This window comes from Trichosurus vulpecula, chromosome 7, assembly GCF_011100635.1.
Source record: "Trichosurus vulpecula isolate mTriVul1 chromosome 7, mTriVul1.pri, whole genome shotgun sequence".
Lineage (NCBI taxonomy): Eukaryota > Metazoa > Chordata > Mammalia > Diprotodontia > Phalangeridae > Trichosurus > Trichosurus vulpecula.
In genome coordinates, this window is record NC_050579.1 from 197133046 (window position 1) to 197134994 (window position 1949).

Here is a 1949-nt window from a genome sequence, read left to right on the forward strand (position 1 = left end):
TACTCCTTACTGTTATTGTGGTGATTAAATATTGAATTGTGAAAATGCTTCAAAAAACCATAAATCAAAATAGACATATTAGTCACTTTTGGTGTTTCAATGTAAGTTGTGGCATTCTGATTTAAATGCTTCGTGTGTTTTCAAGTCAGATGATATCTTTTATTATTTTATGCAGCCATTTAATTAAATATGAATTCATCAGGGGGCCTTCAAGTACATTATTTTCAAATAAGTATCCTTTTTTCAGAAAAGTGGTAGCTTCTTGATTTTAGGACTGAAATGAGTGTTCATACTTCTAAGAGCATATTGTTATGATGCTTCAGGACTTCTGGGAGTCAACATTTTAAAACTGATGAATTTGACATGGACACATAAGCAAGGAATTTAAGTCAGCAAACGCGCGAAGAGGAGAAGTGATATATCACTATATAGGAAATGTATGTACATATACACACAGATATGTATACATATGAAATATATACACATGTATGCATATATATCATATATATTATATGTATATGTATATAAATTTGTGTACATAAGTATGAATATTTGCACAGGCTTATGATCATGGAAAAGACTTTGGTATTAATCTCTTTGAGAAGTATTTACAGGCTATGAGTTTCATCAAAGCAGTTTTCATGTCCTTGTTCCTCAGGCTATAGATGACTGGGTTTATGGTTGGGGGCACCACTGTATAGAACATGGACAATAATAGATCTATAACTGAATCAGATTCCTGGGGTGGCTTTAGATAAGCAATGAGACCTGTTGTGATAAAAACCACGATAATGATGAGATGGGGCAGGCAAGTGGAGAAAGCTTTTGACCTACCCTCTGTGGTTGGAATCTTCAGTACAGTTGAGAAGACGTGAGTGTAAGAGATTATGATGTAAACACAGCAGAAAACCCCTATACCAACCCCAATTGCCAAACTCACATCAGCTGCAAGGTATGAATTAGAGCAGGAGATCCTCAGTAAGGAAGGAACATCACAGAAGAACTGGGGAGTCTTCTTGGAGCCACAGAAAAGCAAAGTGAACGTACTAGCCGAGTGCAGGGCCCCAAACAAACCTCCACTGAGCCAGGAAACAGCTGCCATCCTCACACAAGCCCCTCTGGTCATGATGACGTCATAGTGCAGGGGCTTAAAGATGGCCACATAGCAGTCATAGAACATCACTGTGAGGAGAAAAAGCTCTGATGCTACAGATAACATCATTAAAAAGAGCTGTGACACACACCCCCAAAAAGAGATGGAATAGCTGTGACTCAGGGAATTTGCAATTGATTTTGGGACTGTGATGGAAATAAAGCAGAGGTCTAAAAAGGACAAGTTCTTCAGAAAGAAGTACATAGGGGTATGGAGTTTCCCATCAAGAGAGATGAGGGTGAAAATCAGTATGTTACCCATTAGAGCCACCAGGTAAATCAGTAAGAAGAGAATGGCATGTAAGACCTGTAGCTCCCAGGTGTTTGAAAAGCCCATGAGGAAGAATCCTGTCACCACAGTGAGATTGGCCATGTTTTAGGGGTAGAGGATTTTCTCTACTGTCTGCATGGAGAAAAGAAATAGATGTCAAATGATTAGAACACTCTTTATTTTCAATATCAGTTTACATTAGTTAAAGCTCACTCTCTGACCTTATATAGTTCAGAGTCCCTCTATATGCTTATAATTTTCTCAGTTTTTAAAATGAAATGATGCAAAGTACAGAGGATTTTAACCTGAAAACCTGCATTTTTTGATAAATTTATTTCCATGTAGTTTGTTTCCATTGCAATTGTATTTATTTATTTTATTTATTTTTTGACATTTAAAGACGTGATTCTCAGAAAAAGTTCCCTCAGCTACTTCAGACTTCTGAAGAGGCCTATGTCACAAAAGGCTAATAACTCCTTAAGGTTCTTCTACGTTCAGATGACCTAGGAATCTATGATCAGGATCC

General features: G+C 37.2%; 1 protein-coding gene across 1 annotated transcript; it reads right to left on the bottom strand.

The window, feature by feature from the left end:
- Positions 1–568: 568 nt before the first annotated feature.
- Positions 569–1525, bottom strand: LOC118857773 (olfactory receptor 14A16-like). The gene has a single exon (XM_036768295.1). It carries the CDS (start codon positions 1523–1525, stop codon positions 569–571), a length of 957 nt encoding a protein of 318 aa, XP_036624190.1.
- Positions 1526–1949: the final 424 nt, after the last annotated feature.